The sequence below is a fragment of the Pelodiscus sinensis genome, chromosome 2 (genome assembly GCF_049634645.1).
Source record: "Pelodiscus sinensis isolate JC-2024 chromosome 2, ASM4963464v1, whole genome shotgun sequence".
NCBI lineage: Eukaryota > Metazoa > Chordata > Testudines > Trionychidae > Pelodiscus > Pelodiscus sinensis.
The window spans coordinates 127,165,703-127,182,135 of NC_134712.1; the positions used below are offsets into that span (position 1 = coordinate 127,165,703).

A 16,433-nucleotide genomic window follows, 5' to 3' on the forward strand; every position below is an offset into this window, starting at 1 on the left:
TTTTAAAAGTAGCTTGTTATTTGAAAGCTAAGTGAATTTGGAACTCAATCAGATAATGGAATTAAATTTATGCGAGGCAGCTGGTAAATGTGCTTTCTCTTTTACTGTTGGAGAACTTGAGTCAGCTGAGAAGATTGATGGCTTATCATATTTAGGGAGAAGCTGTGTATCCACAAATCACACCATAATTTGAATAGCTCAAAGTGAAGTAAAAATAAATGCCAGGTCTGCCAATTCTCCAGTGATGGATTACAAAATTACATCAACAAAATCAAAGGACAAATCAGATTGATGAAATAAATATAATGGGCCAGATCCTCAGTTAGTGTAAAAGAGCATCATTCTACTGACTAGGGATCTAGATTATTAATAATGTGGAATGCAGTGAATTTATTTTTGACAATTGAACTTTTAATTCTGCAGAGAGTAATACTTACATGGCCTATATCTGAAGGAACCACATTCCTTTGTGGTTGTGCTTCTTTTCCATTTTCACCTTCTTTTCACTCGACCATTCTTCAGAAAACTTTATTTACTTTTTTTTTTATATATATACATTTTATTTTTGTCTTCCATGGCCACCTTTCAGCACAGCAATTTTTCATTCCTCTCTGGTAGAATGGAAGCTCTTAGAGTGTGTCTAGACTACAGGGGTTTTTTTCAAAAAAAGTGGACTATTTATGAAAAAACTGTACCTGCGTCTAGACTGCCACCATGTTCTTTTGAAACTAAACCTCATTTTACGAGGAAAAATGCCTTTTTTTGAAAGTGCTCTTTTGAAAAATGGTGTTCTTCAATGCAAACAGGGCTTTTTTGAAAGAGAGCATCCAGACTGCCTGGGTGCTCTCTTTTGAAAAAGCGTCTCACTTTTTCGAAAGAAGTGGTTGCAGTCTAGATGCTCTCCTTCAAAAGAAGCTTTTTCGAAAGATTCTTTCAAAAAAGCCTCTTTCAAAAGAGGCTTGTAGTCTAGACATAGCCTTGGCTACCATTTACAGTGAAGCCTAATTCATTATTAGCCAGTTTTGGAATATGCAAGTGGCAAATATGAAGTACAGTCAGCAAACCCTGCTCCAGAGCCAGGTGGATTATATATGGTTAATATAGCTCTCCCGGTTAGCAAATTCCTGGTTCCAAATCACAACCATTTGGCCTATGGCATTTACTTTTTAATCATATCTACCAGGAGTACACAATGGCCTAGATCACATGGTACAAATGCAAAATTTCCTTAATTTCACTAACATGCATGTTAGAAAGCGTTTCAGTTTTCTCTGTGCCATGTTAAGATGTTTCTGTTTTATTCATTTTCATTTTTTCTCCTACTCATATAATTTTAAGCCTACATTTGAAAGCAACTTTAACTGACCATGTTATAATGGCTCAGCAGGGGGCATGTGATCTAACCACTTAAATAAAAGTGATGAGGAGAAAGACATTAATTATCTCAGGGCTGAGGAACCATTATCTTTTCATTCCACAAACAAAGGGGATATTTGACTCCCAGCAGACTGCTGGTAAGATGCCTTTGAATTGAATTAAGATGCACCTAGCACACAATGGAGGAACATACTATGCTAAAGTGGTGAGGTAATTTAAAAACCCACCTATGCGGTAGCTACATGCAGGGTCATGTGCCTATTATGTTAGAGACCAACAAGGATGTGCTGAAAAAAGCTTAGGGATGGGGAGATGGTGTGTGTTAGTGCTCTTTGTAATCCAGAAACAATGACTTCCGTCTGAGTTTCAAAGATCTAAATTCAATTTAAAGGAAAGAATGGGCTATAAATGTTAATACATGTCTTTACCACTTCCTTTGTAACTAAGCTTCTTGCCCCATTACTGAAACCATTTAGCTAGTTCTCAGTATTTTTTGGTATAATTTACTTTCACTTTCCATATTTTCTCTATTGTGCTTTGCTTTGTATGATGTATAAGATAAATAAAGTGTATAACCATATTCTCCAGACTGCATGGTTCAAGGAAATTCACTCTGAGGCATCTTGAAAGCTGATTTGCAGACTATGGGTATGTCTACACTTGCTCCCTAGTCCGAACTAGGGAGGCAAATGAAGCATACCGAAGTTGCTAATGAAGCGCGGGATTTAAATATCCCGTGCTTGATTAGCATATTCACAGCCGGTTGCCATTTTAAAAAGCCAGAGGCCTGAATTAACTCGCCGTGTGGAGAAGCAGTAGTCTGATCCAAATCCCTTCCCTCAAATTAACTGTTACTCCTCGTGCAATGAGGAGTACCAGTTAATTTGAGGGAAGGGTTTTGGATTGGACTACTATGTCTACACGCAGCAAGTTAATTCAGGCTACTGGCTTTTTAAAATGGCGACTGGCCGCAAATATGCTAATCAAGCATGGGATATTTAAATCCCGCGTTTTATTAGCAACTTCGGTATGCTTCATTTGCCTCCCTAGTGCGAACTAGGGGGCAAGTGTAGACATACCCTATGTCCCTGACAGCAGATCTCCAAAACCCTTTTTGGATTATTAGATGGGATTAGGATCAGCTAAAGTGTCCTCCCTCATTTAAATCTATACCAAACCAGGGAGGTCATTCCACCATGACATAGCCTTGGGCATCCATTAAAGTTTTCTAGCTGCATCTTAAATATGAGCATGGAACAAATGTCAACATGTAGAAAAGAAGGGTGTATGATATTTATTGTTTTAGTGTATGTGCCCACAAACAGGGATTAAAGGCCTACTCTATTAGGCACTATTCCAACAATTAAGAAAATGACAGTTTAATCAGAAAATTTGTGCTCTAGGTTTCTCCTATTGCGGGTCTACACTACAAATGTACAGTGGTGTAGCTGCACTGCTTTATCACTTCTGGTGAAGATACTGTTAGGGTACCACTGCACAGCAAAACTAAAGTCGAAATAAGCTACCCAACTTCAGCTACGTCAATTGCACAGCTGAAGTTGAAATAGCTTAATTCAGCTTTTGGACATGTCTACACAGCAGGAAATCAAAGGAAGAACGTTCTTCCTTCAACTTCCCTTACTTCTTGTGAAATGAGTGTTATCATGAATTGGGGTAAGAAATCCTTCAGCTCTACATTATTTCAGAATAACCGCTTGTAATGTAGATGCATATTTTGTTATTTTGGAATAACGTCAGTTATTCAGAAACAATGCTGCTGTGTAGACATAACTTAGGAGAACATTGATAGAGTACGTTTAATAACTGTACCTATTCCTCCCACCAACATAGTGCTGTCTATACCAATGTTTCTGCCTTCACGTGTTTATTTTGAAAATAATTTTGTATTTCCATTCACAGTCAGGGTGAATCTCCCTCTTGCTCTAAGGTTTCTTTTTACTTGCAAGTGATTTTGATTGTTTGTTGTTACCGCTGGCGGTTTCTCAATTAAAATCCTAGTATTTCACAATGCTAAACAATTGACTCTGCATTGCAGCACTGGAAAAATAGCTTAGGGGAAAATCTTCCACCTGCCCAAATGGGCCAATATTGTGACTTATTATCTAGCAGTGATTAATTTTTACTCCAAGTCTACAAAACATTTTTAGTTTAAACATAAAATATTACCCAGACTTGCAGCTTTCCATTACTATGAATATTATATGATTGGTTTGTTTTAACTCCAAACTTGATTTAAAAGGCATAATGATACTTTATGTTAATCTTCTGTAGATAATTTATATTTTAATCTTTATGAATAAAAATCCTGTAAGATACATGATTTATGTAGCAAGATTTCAGGTTTGAGGTGAGAGATAATTGCAAAGAGCAGAGAATCTTATGTCACAGGTTATAATGAAGCTACAGTAGTTCACAGAAGGGAATGTGGTAAATGATTAATATTTGTATATTGAAGTCAATGGGGTGGCATGGGTGTAAGTGAAGGTAAATTCTGACTTTCAATCAGTTGTTTTAATTATAGATTCCTGGCTTGCTTAGAAAAGAAATATAGCACAGTGAATTCATTATGACTTTTTAAACTAAGTTTGGAGTTAAAGCAAACAATCATATAAAAGCAAAATGCAGTCAATCTGCATTTGTGTGACAGCTAAACGAATATCATGTGTTTGACACAAAATCACAAACGTGCTCATGTTTGACCTAATTCGGACCAAGATTTGCTTGAAGTAGTAGCCAAACTTCTGAAGGACTTGGTCTTAACTTTAAGTTTATAGCCAAATTCAAAATCTGTCACATTTGAGTTTTTATGTTAAGGAATTTGCATTCCTTACAAATTGCATCATTTAGGATTTTGAAATGCTTCCTTCCTAGATATTAGGAACTGATAAAAATGATCTTCGGCATATTACCTATTTCCCCATATACCTAGAAGACATTACGTGGATATATCATTTTTTCCAAAACACTCTGACAGCTGATATAGTATGTAAAATTTATGTAATGGTTTTCCAGGAAGGAATGACCCATTAATCTTTTTTCTCTCCATCCCCTTCCCCTCCCTTTTTCTGGTGTTAAGCTTCATTCTGACTTGGACAAGGGAGTGGGCACTGTTAAGTATACCCTCTCGGGTGATGGAGCTGGCACGGTGTTTACCATTGATGAGACCACAGGGGACATACACGCCATAAGGAGCCTTGATCGAGAGGAAAAACCTTTCTACACACTCCGTGCTCAGGCTGTGGATATAGACACCAGAAAACCACTGGAGCCTGAATCAGAGTTCATCATAAAAGTGCAGGACATTAATGATAATGAGCCAAAGTTCCTAGATGGGCCATATGTTGCCAGTGTTCCAGAAATGTCTCCAGTGGGTGAGTAGGAAACAAATCTCTTGATAACTAACTAGATCCTATTTAATTGTTTTCATTGTCAATACTATTGAGCATGCTGAAGGGAAAATTTAGTTCCAAGAATACATGATTAGTACACTGAAAATGGCTGGATTTGTACTTAGAAATATACAGATTTCAATTTTATTTTAGCATTAGGTTCTTACCCTCTGGTGTCCTCTCTACCCCATTGTTAATGCATAAATGACTATCAAGGAATGTAAGCCTGCACTAAGTAGAATTTGGGGCAAGTATGCTTAGTGGCTGTTCAGCAGCAGGAGCCAAGATGACTCAAATAAAATGGTTCCATGGACTTTGTGAGGAAAGCAAAGAAGAAGGATATTTTGCACATTGTAACGTGCTCTCTCCTTGCACCAGCTCAGTTGTTTAGGAAAGACAACATTGGCCTATCTCCTATTCCTCCTCCATACAGCAGTGCTAGATTCACAGTCTTTGTGCTCAGGCTGATTATAACGGGTGCCTGTGCCTTGATACAATGGGTGTAAGAAGATGGGTGTCTGGTCCCACTATTTTGAGCATCCGCTGGAACAAACACAGTCTGGCTTTCAAATGGCCATAAAATATGCTCACATCATGCTCAGCTGTCCACTCACCCTGAGAACAGAAACAAGGACTTCTATTCAAACAAGAAGAAACAATTTATCTCCCACACTAGCAACAGTTTTCTTAGTTCTGATTTATGGAGCAGGGGCAGTAGCTTTTAATATCAGTGTCTTGGGTGCCTGGTCACTGCTGTTTATTACCCAGTCTTCACTCACTTCAAAACTGCTTCCTCTTTTTCTAGTACATTGACAAATCTGAGATCCTCATTGCCTCCTAGGCTCTAATTTAAAACTGCAGGTATGAACAACTGTGTTGGCTTTCTAGTTCTGAAACCCGAAAGGTCTTTTCCTGGTCCTCTAATCAAACATCACATTTTATGTACGCTAGATAGACTATCATGGGGGCAAAAATAGATTAAACAGCTACATACATTGCCATATGGAATTAACTAGGATGTATGTGAAATATGTATATGTGATATGATCAGGCACTCAGAAATCATGTTCTCATACGAACCTAACAAGTGGGTTCAGAGAAGTTCATTAAATTATAACATGCAAATGCAGTTGAATTAGCAATAGAAAGGGCGGGTTAAATTTTTGAATTCATTCTTCTAGTGAGTGCAAAATATAATTCCTCTGAGAGGATGTATCATATCTTAAATGGATGTTAAGAGGACACATGATCTTACACAAAAAGACCAAAAGAAATGATCATTCAATAAGGCTACGTCTACACTGGCCCCTTTTCCGGAAGGGGCATGTAAATTTCACCAGTCGTCGTAGGGAAATCCGCGGGGGATTTAAATATCCCCCGCGGCATTTAAATAAAAATGTCCGCCGCTTTTTTCCGGCTTTTAAAAAAGCCGGAAAAGAGCGTCTACACTGGCCCCGATCCTCCGGAAAAAGTGCCCTTTTCCGGAGGCTCTTATTCCTACTTTGAAAGTAGGAATAAGAGCCTCCGGAAAAGGGCACTTTTTCCGGAGGATCGGGGCCAGTGTAGACGCTCTTTTCCGGCTTTTTTAAAAGCCGGAAAAAAGCGGCGGACATTTTTATTTAAATGCCGCGGGGGATATTTAAATCCCCCGCGGATTTCCCTACAACGACTGGTGAAATTTACATGCCCCTTCCGGAAAAGGGGCCAGTGTAGACGTAGCCTAACGCTATTTGCATGATCAGTGAATTATTTTATTTGGTTTCTCTGTTACTGACAGATATATTTTTATAGAAACTAATAAAACAGAACCAGATGACTTACTGCATGGAAAGCTGCCTTCAGGTTCTGCGGTGAAGTATGTCTATTATACCTCACTAAGCTCTGTGGGCTACATTCACAAAGGGCTTAGGCACATAACTGCCCTCTTAGGTGCCTAAGTCCAAAAAATAGGCACTACTAACATTCAAAAATCCATTGCTCTGATGCTACCTAATTTTGTAGGCACCCAAATCCTCATATATAACTACGTTTTCACTAGTAAGCCTGCCTAAAGCTGCTGAAATCCTAAGAATAGTCCTTTTTGCAGCTCTGGGACATGCCTAAGAGCCATCAGGATTGTCAGACTAAGTGTCTGACAATCTTGTCTGTGGGGCCTAATCCAGTAGATATATTCTGAACATGCCTACCTTTTCAAAAAGACAACTGGGAGCAAGCCAGTCTGGAATTTTTGATGCCGGTCCATGGATGTGTCCCAGACTATCCAGTAGCCTCCGTGATTAGGGCAATCATCTGGGACATAATAGTCATATGTTTGAATTTCCACTGTGCCTACAATTCTCGGGCCCTAAATCCCCAGAAAGCAACAGTGTCCAGATATGCTTTTTCTCATTTATGATTAGCCAAGAAATTAGATGTTTTCCGCAGACCTTACCACTATAACCCATGCTCTTTAGATACTAGCTGAGGCTAAATCTAGACTGTAGGCTTCTTTTTCAAGAAGCTTTTCCAAAAAAACTTCTTGTGAAAGAGCGCATCCACACACACAAGCGCATCAAAAAAGCAATGCGCTTTTGTGAAAGAGAGCGTCCAGACTGATTGGCCACCCGGAACCACTTCAGACAGGTATTTAAGTCACCAGTTGCTTCCGAGTGCTGGTGCCGGAGCCTTCAGAGACACGTGCTTAAAGGGACCTCCCTAGACAGCCGTTTCTCTGCTTCTGCTGCCTGCTTGCTACCTCTTTGAGGGACAGCAAAACTTTAGCAGTGGCTGCTGTGGTTGTCCTCTTCTTTTCCTTTGTGTCATGGAGTACCCTTGGGCATGTGATACCTTCCTGGTCCTGCAGAACCCCAAGCTCATTCTGGGGACCTTCTCTGTGGCTGCGGCTGCTCCACTCTGGCAACCGCACCCTGCTGTGGAGAGGCATTTTTGGAGGCTTGACACCAGTTCCAACTGGTGGGACCAGCTGGTCCTGGAGTGGTGGGATGACCAACAGTGACTCCAAAACTTCTGCATGCAGAAGACCACCTTTTTGGAGCTATGTGCCTGGCTCACCCCTGCCCTGCAGAGATGTGACACCCATCTGCAGCCTGCCATTACCCTGGAGAAGTGGGTCGTCATCGCAGTCTGGAAGCTCACCACCGACCACAGCTATTGGGTTGGTGGGCAACCAGTTCAGTGTGGGGAAGTCCATCATCAGGGCCCTCCTCATGCAGGTAAGGCACTCTTGGGCTATAGGCCCTGTGGGGGAGGAGGGGAGAGTGTTGCATAAGAGGGACTGGGGGCTGTGGGGTGTAGAGTGGGGTTGGGGGGAAGCCCCATCTCTGGGGGCTTGTGCCGTCCTGCCCTCACATAGCCCTGGTGCTGGGGGGTTACCTTATAGGAGGTGGCTCCTGGGGTGTTTGAGGAAGGAGAGGAGAGGAGAGGAGAGGAGAGGAGAGGAGAGGAGAGGAGAGGAGAGGAGAGGAGAGGAGAGGAGAGGAGAGGAGAGGAGAGGAGAGGGCAGAGCTCAGGCACCCCCTCTCTCATTCTCTGTTTTATGAGTTTCTTTGTCTCTTTTTGCAGGTGGTGAGGGCCGTCAACTTTCTCCTCCTGCAGAGGGTCATCCGCCTGGGAGACCTGTATGTGACCGTGGCTGGATTTGCTGTCCTGGGGTTCCCAAACTGTGGGGGAGTGATCAATGGGACCCGCATCCCCTTCTGGGCACCAGACCATCAAGCAGCCCAGTATATTAATCAAAAGGGCTACTTCTCCATGTTGGTGTAGGCTCTGGTCGGCCACTGGGGACACTTCATAGACATTTTTGTCAGGTGGTCAGGCAGTGCACATGATGCCTGAGTCTTCAGGAACTTTAGCCTGTGCAGGAAGCTGGAGGCGGGCACATTTTTCACCCGCTGTGACTTAGCAGTTGGAGACGTGCAGATGCCATTGTGCATCATGGGAGACGTGGCCTACCCCCTCATGCCATGGCTGATGAAGCCTTATACCCGCCACCTGGATCCCAGCAGGGACAAATTTAATGCCCACCTGAACCGGGCCAGGATCCAGGTGGAGTGCACCTTAGGCCTCCGCAAGGCACATTTCTGGTGCCTCTTCAGCCCCCCTCAACGTGAGGGAGCACAACATCCCCAAGTTGATGGCGGCATGTTGTGTCCTCCACTACATTGTGGAGAGGAAGAGGGAGGCCTTCCTCCTGGGCACACACTGGTCTTGAGAGGGGAACCTTCCAGCAGCCATGGACAGCTGCCATTCACCAGGCTGATTAGGCCGGGTTGCGCATCTGGGAGGCCCTGAGGGAGAGATTCTCTCAAGGACCCCAGTAACTCTCCCCAGAGCCTCTTCCCCAGGGACCTCTGCCTATGTCTTCCCACCACAGACCCTCCCTTCGCCCTTTCTCTGACCTCCCAATAAACACACCAGTTTGGTTTAAAACAAAATGCAGTCTCTGTTGATTAAAGATTCAGAAAAGGTGTGCCACCTCAGTGCAGGGACCTCCACAGAGTTGGGTGGGTCCGAGGAGCACAAGGGTTGGAGGGGGGAGGGGCGGGGGCTGGAGCAGGGTCAGGGTTGGGGCAGAGGGAAGGGCTATAGGCATCACTTGAGGCGGAGGCATGGGCATTGCTAGGGGACAGGGCATGGACATCATTTAGGGAGGGAGTAGAGGAATGGCGGGGGCCAGGTGGAGGGGAAATTGGCATAGCATGGGGGCAGGAGGCTGGAAACCAGGAGCAGTGACATCAGGTGGGACATGACATGGTGGTGTCACACCGCTGCATCAATTGGTCCCAGACACACTCCCGCCACTCCAAGTTGGTGTGGACCTTTTGCAACAAGGTCTCGTGGATTTCGCACAGTACACTGATGTGCTGGCACATCAGGTCTTCGTGCACTCTGGCTCGCCTTTAGGTTCCCCAGGCTCTGGCGGGTGGCTGCATTGGTGTGGCTTGCCCCTCAGTCTCGTCTCGTCTGGCCGTGGAGAACACAAAGAGGGAGAGGCGTTCAGTCATCCCTGCAGACACTGCCCCTGAGGCCGTGCCCTTCTCTGTGAGCAGTGACCAACAGTCCGCAGCCCAGAGGAGGGGGATGTCCCAGGTGCAAGACCATGTGGGGCTTGCATAGCAGGCCGAGTCTCACAGGGGCCCCAAGGTGCCCTGAGGACCATGCTGCTCGCTTCCCCTCCCTCAACCCCTGGCCCTCAGACAAGCAGCCAAGGGAAGTGTCCGGCCAGTGGGATCCCCTCATGAGCGGCAGAGGAGCTGGGTGCAGCCTGGGCCTCCCAGAGTTCTTCACACACAGGATTAGCAGCAAAGTGTTAGCCTAACTGTTGTCAGCACAATTAACCAATATCCCAGTTTAGAGGCTCCCTGAGTTATATTTGCTGAGATGTATATTCTGTTGCTTTTACCCAGACCTCCAGGTACCAACCCTATTTGGTTGCTGAAAGAAACATGTTAACTCTGCAGGCCTCTGAGAGTATGTCGAGACTACAAAGCTTGTCAAAAAGCTCTGCCACGTCCAAGGAACGTGTCCGCTTTTCCGAAAAAAAAACCGTTGGAAAAGTGGATGCATTTTGTTGGCATCCCTGTAAACCTCATTTTACGAGGAAAAAGGGATGTTCCAAAAGAGGGGTTTTTTTCCAATATTTGGACCCATGTAGGTGGGCCAAATGTAGGAAAAGCGTCTTTCAGAAGAAAAGCGGAAAAAGATATACTGCAATTTGCGTATCTTTTTCTGATTTTTCTTTGTAGTTTAGACATAGCCTCAGCTGCAGTTATTGATAGTCTTTTGGAAAGTAAGTGATCCATCACATAAGATATGAACCTTAACAACGCTGATCTTTGCTACATGATTTTTCTGGAAGGGGCTACAGACAGCACTTAGCTCCCAGGCAGGCCACACTTCTGCTTCCTGGTGCCTTACTCAGTCTGAGCACCTGCTCTACCACAGCCACATCCCACAGCCAGGGGATAGGGCTGACTCCCAGCATGGAACGGCTGCCTGCACCTTGCTCTCTCATCCCAACAGTGGCCCTTGGCATATGCAGCACATAGCTGCCAAGGGCCCCACAAAATTTGGGCACCACACTGCTATGTATGCTATATATATATGCCTAGGGACAAGTCAGATCTCAGGAGCTTCACAATCTTAGACTCTGCTCCATAGTTAAGATTTAGAGCATCTATCAGATCCAACTTTCCTAACTGCTGCAGTTTTCTGCAATATCTTGTCCTTCAGACTCACCGTTCACCTCCCTTTAATATCTTTGTTGTGGTTCTATTCATATCCAGAGTATTAAAACTATTATTTCTAGTAGTCATTTCTCCTGCTCAGTTAGTAGGAAACTTCTTTATCTGTGAAGATGAGGTAGTTTTCAGAAGAATATTGTTATCTGTTCCCAGAGTTGCTTCTTTTTTAATTGTGAATTATATTTCTTTGTGTACTTTCTCCTCCTAAAAATAGCTGGATATGTGCCATGCCTTAACATTTTACATTAACAGGACAGCCTCTATGTGTAAATCAGAACAGCTGTTCAATTTATTCAAAAGACCTAAAGCAGGCTCTAGGCATCTGAAGCTACTCTGATGAAGTGGATGATAAAATATATAAGCACTTTACTCTGTTCCTAAATGAAGCAAACTTACTCTATAGTGGGATTTAGCAGTGAAGAGCCTGAAAATAAGTTGTATAAATGAAACCAGCTCTATAACTCTGATGACACAGCTTTTAGCTAGTGCATCATTCAAGGTTCTGTGTCCATTTAGGACTTTGTTTTTCCTTGATATTTTTCCATTTCAGCCCTTGTATATAGTGTAATACATTGTAACTTTTTTTTCAGTGTTAACAGTTTGTAGTTTACGCAGCAAATTAAAAGTGTTTATTCATACAGCACTTTATTCATGAAACAAATCAATTCCTGTGCAGTAAGGACAATTGAAGAGTTAAAGGAATAACATGGATTTTTGGAAAAAGGCATGTGTGGACACAAAAGAGGGAGTTCTTTCGAAAGAAGAGGCCTCCAGGAAAGAATACAGGTGCCCTGGTGGCTACTCAGTCCATACTAATCACAACTTAAATGCGAGATAGTGTCCAATCAATGGGTCCTATCTTTCAAAAAAGCACATCACTTTCATTGTGCTTTTGCTGTGTGGATGCTCTCTTTTGAAATAAGTTTTTCCGGAAGACTTCATCTGGAAAAGCTTCTTCTGAAAAAAGCTTGCATTCTTGACCTAGACTTTCCTCACACTGCACACCAGAGCCTAGGAGGACCCACCCTAGTAGACTGTGTGTGCTTCCAGCCCCGCAGTGAGGCAGCAGGGGTCTGAGCCTTGGCTGCATCCAGGTTCCCCATCCCTGCCTTAGGGAAATACTCAGCAGAGGGAAACTGTTTGGTTACTATTACTACTGCTTTTTAAAAAATGTTGCAGACTGCAAAGTATCTGTTTTAAATTATTGTGCAACGAGCACAGAAAGAAGATTAGATTCAAAATAAATATTTCAGGAATATAACACTTCTCATACAAGGTCAGACTTGTTATCCATCTTGGGTCTGTCTAGATTACATCCCTCTGTCACCAGAGGGATGTAAATTAGACATACCAAAATTGCTAATGAAGCGGGGATTTAAATATCCCGCGCTTCATTAGAATAAAAATGGCCGTTAGTTTTTGCCGACGCAGCACTTTGCCAGCAACAAGCAGCAGTCTAGATGGGGATCGGTTGACAAGGAAAGCCTTTTCCGACTGATCCCTTATGCCTCGTGCAACGAGATTTACAGGATCAGTCGGAAAAGGCTTTCCTTGTCGACCGATCCCCGTCTAGACTGCTGCTTCTTGCCAGCAAAGTGCTGTGTCTGCAAAATGCGGTGGCCATTTTTTTCTAATGAAGTGCGGGATATTTAAATCCCCGCTTCATTAGCAATGTCGGTATGTCTAATTTACATCCCTCTGATGACAGAGGGATGTAGTCTAGACATATCCCCACTGACTATAAAAAAAGCCAATGCTAGAAGATCCACAGGGAAATATAAGAAATATCTGAAAATGGACTAAGTAATTATTTATGTATTTATTTTCGAAGAGAAGAACATGTTTGGAAGTGTCTCTATTTTTAAAGACTTTAATGTTTTTACGTTATAGAGTTCCAAACAAACAGAAAACAAAATATCAAAATGAAAACATGCAGAAACACACAAATAAAGGATGCAAAAATACCCAGAGGCAGGGTGTATATGCATATGTAATTGAGTCTATTTATAAGAAAATTGTGCTTAAGTATTTTTTAAAATTAACTATATGTGACAGATAAATATTATGCCTCGGCAACTTTTAATTAATAAGTATTTAAAATGGGTACCCTAAAATATTTATATTATTGTTTTGCTTGAAAATTCTATTTAGTACAGCTGTAGTACAGACTCTGTATCGTGTTACTCTAATTATCTATATAAATGTTTTAAATTTGGTGCCCTCCCGAGCTTGCTTCAGCAAACATCTGTTTGATAAGGTTCTTTGAAGAAGGCTTGAGGGTATGTTGCCCACAATGAAGGAAGAGTGAAAAGATTTTTGAAATGAATAGTTCCACGCTGCTGTGATTTTATTTTATTATGAATGACATGTTAGGGCATCTAGATTCTTGGATCAGCATTTTAAAAAATTATTACTTGAATATGATAAATATTTAAATATTTGTGTAATATGATTTTACAAGAATAATTTTGATTCTCTTTGCCATGCTGTGTCTGAAGTTGTCCACATTATACAACAGGACAAGTGGGACAACATATCTCTTTCCCTTTTCTGTGCTTCCCAGCTATTTTATATGATGGATAGTGCATACAAACTCATTTCTTGCAATAACTTGGTCTAAGGGTATAGTTTTAATTACCCACCAAGAACAGAAATGGAGACCGTCCAGATGACTTACAATGATCAATAAGCAAACTAATTAATAAAGTGTGAGTAAAAATGCAGAGGATTCCAGGTTTAGATATGTAAGTTAGGTTCAATAGATAAAATTACAGAAGCATACACTACAATAAACATCCTATACATTTCTATTAAATTAGGGTAATGCCTCTTTACCATATAGCTGCCCAGAAAAGTTAGCTCTTTGTCTTTATCTTCAGCTCGTTCTCACTGATGTGAACTTCCTCATCATGCTACACCATAATTACAATCATTTTTAAATATAAAGGTTATCTCATCTAGCACAGTGTGTTCAGGCAATTTCAGGGAGCCAAAATAGTATTTAACAAAGAAATGTTAGTTTATCTGCCCATATTATTAGTTAGAGTAGCATCCATAATTCCAATCAGACTAGGGTCCCATTATGGAGGGTGCTCTGCAAATACTAATGAGAAAGGTCCCAATCTTAAGAACCTGCAGTTTAGAAACATAAACAGATTAAGGGTGGAGGTGAGCATACAAAATACAGGACAGTAAATGTGATTTAGAATTGCCATCACCTTTTTATATACATGTACTATATATTTTTAATTGTACGTAGAGGTAAAGAGGAAAGGAGCAGGGAAAAGAAAATATGGAAAAACAGTAGTCACTGTCAGCTGCCTACCCATGATCATCAGGGTGGGTTACATAAAGTTCATAGTAAAGAAGGGAGAGACTTGACAGAATATAAGATCATGGCTGTTTAGATTTTATCAGGGAGTTTCCTCCATTCATAAGGAACAACCTAGTAAAAAGCATAGAGGTGTTTAAGGGGAAAAGACAGGAAGGCAGTGCAGGTTAAGAATGCAGGTGAAATTAAGTAGGGCTTGATATCCTGATGAATTAGCAGTTCACATAGGGCCAGTGGAACTCTGTTATGAAAGACCTTAAAGATAAGACTTGGCGCTTCAATTTGGTGCTGGGATAAGGGGTAACCAAGGGATGGGGTTGGCATGATCAGCATAACAAAGTAGTGTGTTAGAATATTGTCAGCAAAGCCATGAAATATGGCAAATAATACTGTCCAGTGTGAAGCCACCTGAAAATAAAAATGAGTGACATACTGGGCCTATCCATGCAAAACCATCCTTGGCACACAATTATTGTAAACTAGCCAATTAGCCCCTCAAAAGACGGGATTTTCAGGTCTCTCCTTCATGTCGGTCTTCTCTCCTAAGCCTCCGGTCTCTCTCTCTCTCTCTCCTCCTCCTTCTACTGCCTCCCCCTCTCTCTCAGCTCTCCTCTGCCTCCTGCCTCTCTCTCTGTCTCTTTCTCTTCTCCTCCCCTTCCTGCCTCTCACTTGGGGGACCGCAGAGCCCAAACAGCTGTTTGGGCTCCGCACTCCCCGTGCTGCATGGGGAGCGTGGAGCTCAAATGGTCGCTTGCACCACTTGCTCCCATGCAGCGGCCTGGCTGAGTGGCGCAGAAGTCAGTCAAGCACCACGGCGGGAGGTGAAGGGGCGGGGCAGTGACATTCACGGCCAGTGGGCAGGGCCTGGAACCACTGTCATGCCACACATCACTGCCCCGCCCCCCTGTGCCTCCTGCCATGGCACTCGGCTGACTTCTGCGCCACTCAGCCGGGCCGCTGCGGGGGAGCAAGTGGCGCAAGCAGTCATTTGGGCTCCCCTGTGGCAGCCCAGCTGAGCGATGCATAAGTCAGCCGAGAGACACAGCGGGAGGCGAAGGGGGGCGGGGCGGTGACATACACGGCTAAGCCCCACCCCCTGGCTGTGAACGTCACCGCTCCACCCTCCTTCCCCGCCTGACGTGGCACTTGGCTGACTTCTTCGCCGCTCAGCCAGGCCATCGTGGGGGAGCAAACAGCGCAAGCGGCCGTTTGGGCCCTGCACTCCCATGCAGCACGGGCCGCCCAGAGGGAACCGCCAGCATTTCAGGCAACAGCGCTGCCCAGAGGGAAAAGCCAGCATTTCGGCATTACAGACACACAGACACTGGGCTACTATATATATATTGGAAACTTGATAAAACTAAAGCTATGTGAAACCTGATTAAACACTTCTTTCAAATTAATGTCAAATGCATAACGTTTTGAAGAATGTGAAAGTTTAAAAAGCAATATTTAGTAAAAACACACGTTCAAATAGTTGCCAACCTGGCATTATGAGGTATACCTATTGATATGTGAGCCCTCCCTTTTCAATATTTGGACACATACTTTGGCTGCGTCTAGACTGGCATGATTTTGCGGAAATATTTTTAACGGAAAAGTTTTTCCGTTAAAAGTATTTCCACAAAAGCACATCTAGATTGGCATGGATGCTTTTGCACAAAAAGTGCTTTTGCGCAAAAGCATCCGTGGCCAGTCTAGACGCGATTTTGTGCAAGAAAGCCCCGATCGCCATTTTAGCCATCAGGGCTTTTTTTGCGCAAAACAATTCTTCCCTGTGTACACTGGCCCTCTTGAGCAAGTATTCTTGCGCAAGAGGGCTTTTTCCCGAGCGGGAGAATGAAAGTATTTGCGCAAGAAGCACTGATTTTGTACATTACAAAGTCAGTGCTCTTGCGCAAATTCAAGCGGCCAGTGTAGACAACTGCCAAGTTTTTGCGCAAAAGTGGTTGCTTTTGCGCAAAATCTTTCTAGTCTAGACGCACCCTTTGGGTATGTTTAACTAGAAATGTGGTAAACCAAAATCCCATCTTGGAAAACCACCTCAGCCTTGTAGAAGTTCAGATCCAAATC

The 16,433-nt window shown here is 43.0% G+C and overlaps 1 protein-coding gene across 1 annotated transcript in view; it reads left to right on the forward strand.

The window, feature by feature from the left end:
* Nucleotides 1–16,433, forward strand: part of CDH12 (cadherin 12) — a 785,724-nt gene that overhangs the window by 559,934 nt on the left and 209,357 nt on the right. The window contains exon 5 of the mRNA XM_075921427.1: nucleotides 4,475–4,769. Within this exon, the coding sequence (XP_075777542.1) occupies nucleotides 4,475–4,769 (295 nt within the window). The remainder of the gene's footprint in view (nucleotides 1–4,474; nucleotides 4,770–16,433) is intronic.